Genomic DNA, 1,962 nt, shown 5'->3' on the forward strand with positions numbered 1-1,962 from the left:
AGTGAGACATGCGTGAGATCCGCTGTTGGACGCTACACATACACTTGACAATGCATCAACCATCAGTTGTCCTCTGTATTGCATATGTCTATGATGTGTTTATTTGGCGGTACGACTGTGTATCGCATGCACGTGTGTTTAGTGAGGCTATCGCGCGCGGCTTCTATATGTTTTTGTGCTCTGGCATGCGTCGGTAAGTACGTTGTTGCTCTGTGGAAGCGTACGGTAGTCTGTACACGTGCTCACTGTCTTGGGGTGCATGTGTATCATACATATGCCCTGGCAATCAGTGTGCGTGACTGTTTGTGCAGGACAGTGAAGCTTTGTCGTCTGGCGTGAGACGAAGCGCCTTCCAGTGCAAGCAGTACCAGTGCCCCCATGTGCGTCGCGCGTACCGCGAACTCGAACGCATGTGAGTGCCCTTGCTGTGCTCGGCACGCCCTTAGCTCCAATGGTCCGCCTCGTGCGTTGCGCGGTGTACAAGTCATCCCTCAGGCCTGGCTGGTCTCTCGGTCCATCGTTGCCTCTCGCCCGTGGATCGCGTGCCTGTGCCGCTTTGCAGGTGCGTCTGCCTCCGGTCGTGTTCTCTCCCGGCTCTGATATGCAGTGGCCGTGTGTGCGTTGAGCCGTTTCGCTTTGCGCCGTGCAGATCCTCTTCCACTGACTAGGATCCTTTGTTCCGCAGGTTCCGCCTCTTGGCGTCGTCGAGCCCCAGCAAGGAGTCAGGGAGAGTTCCCTGTCCGCGGGATCCTCGACGACCAGCACCACTCTGGAAAGTACCTCTGCGCAAACCACATCATCGGTAGGAATTACAACATCCACTGAAACCACGGTTTCTCCTGGAAGTACATCATCCCCCGCAAGCACGGCCGAAAGCACAGTGTCTTCAGGAAGCACATATTCGTCAGAAAGCACAAACTCTACAGACACTGCGACTCAAGGTAAAATGCAATAAAGTCTAAATGAAATAGTCTCCCTGCTTGATTCGCTCATGTCGACATTTATCTGATTTTCTGCCTTTCCTTCTTTAATTCTGTCTTATCCCTGCCTCATGGGCTTTTTTTTTACTTTACTTTTCCATGAGGATAAAGATTCCCAGTGACCGTCTCTGGGACTGTTTTGTACGCGCGAGTGTGAATGACCGGTCTTTCTTGGTAACATGTTCTCCTGTTCTGCAGAGACGGACGCGCCCCAACCTGGTAAGCCCTGATACTCCCGCGGGAACCGTGAGTTCAGTTTTGTCCATCCGAGTTCCCAGGTCGCCTCTCGTCGCGCTTCTGCCACGGGAGCTCTCGTTCGGCCAAACGCTGTGGCTCTCCTGGGAGGGGCTTTAGATGTGCTTGATGTTGCCTATTAAAGATCTGAATCATGGCCTGGTTCGTCCCGCTTTAAGGCTACTAAACTGTCGTACTAGCTGCAGGTCGAGGGCTCTGAGATAAGACCGTTTGACATATTGATTGGCAGAAAGGGTTGCTGCGTCACTACCTTATCATTCTGCTTTTGTAATGTGATCAGTGTTCTGTCCTGCCATATATAATGTCCACGCTCAGATTCCTCGACGAGTCTAACACAACTACAGTCTGTCTGGTCTTGGTCCCGGTCTCCTCAGGGCTGTCGGGCGGGGCCATCGCGGGGATCGTGATCGGCTCCCTGGCAGGGGTGGCCCTTCTGGCGGGCGGCGTGTACCTCCTCAAGGCGAAGGGCCTCCTGTGCTTCGGCTAATCCTCCTTCCGCGCCTCTTGCTGCGTCTGGAGGAGCGACGAGCCGCGGGACGCTCCCCTGACGTCCCGAGATCTGTTCGCGGCCCGGCGGGGGCCGCCGTCGCCTTGGCCCCTTTCGGCGCCTGTCTCCAGAGCGAGATTTCAGGAGGATTTTATGTTGCAAAGAATCTGATTTGTGTGGTCATTATAAGGAATTAAGTATTGAATAAAACTGTTAAAACAATCGTATTCTTTCTCTGTC

General features: G+C 53.8%; 1 protein-coding gene across 1 annotated transcript; it reads left to right on the forward strand.

Annotated features, from left to right (window-relative positions):
* Nucleotides 1-685: 685 nt before the first annotated feature.
* Nucleotides 686-1,800, forward strand: LOC119586752 (cell wall integrity and stress response component 4-like; the record flags this gene model as incomplete). The annotated part of the gene is given in 3 exon segments (XM_037935480.1): nucleotides 686-941; nucleotides 1,179-1,199; nucleotides 1,610-1,800. Coding segments are annotated over 3 exon segments (390 nt in total), but the record flags the coding sequence as incomplete, so codon positions are not given.
* Between the last annotated feature and the right edge of the window lie 162 nt (nucleotides 1,801-1,962).

This window comes from Penaeus monodon, chromosome 21 (assembly GCF_015228065.2).
Source record: "Penaeus monodon isolate SGIC_2016 chromosome 21, NSTDA_Pmon_1, whole genome shotgun sequence".
Taxonomy (NCBI): domain Eukaryota; kingdom Metazoa; phylum Arthropoda; class Malacostraca; order Decapoda; family Penaeidae; genus Penaeus; species Penaeus monodon.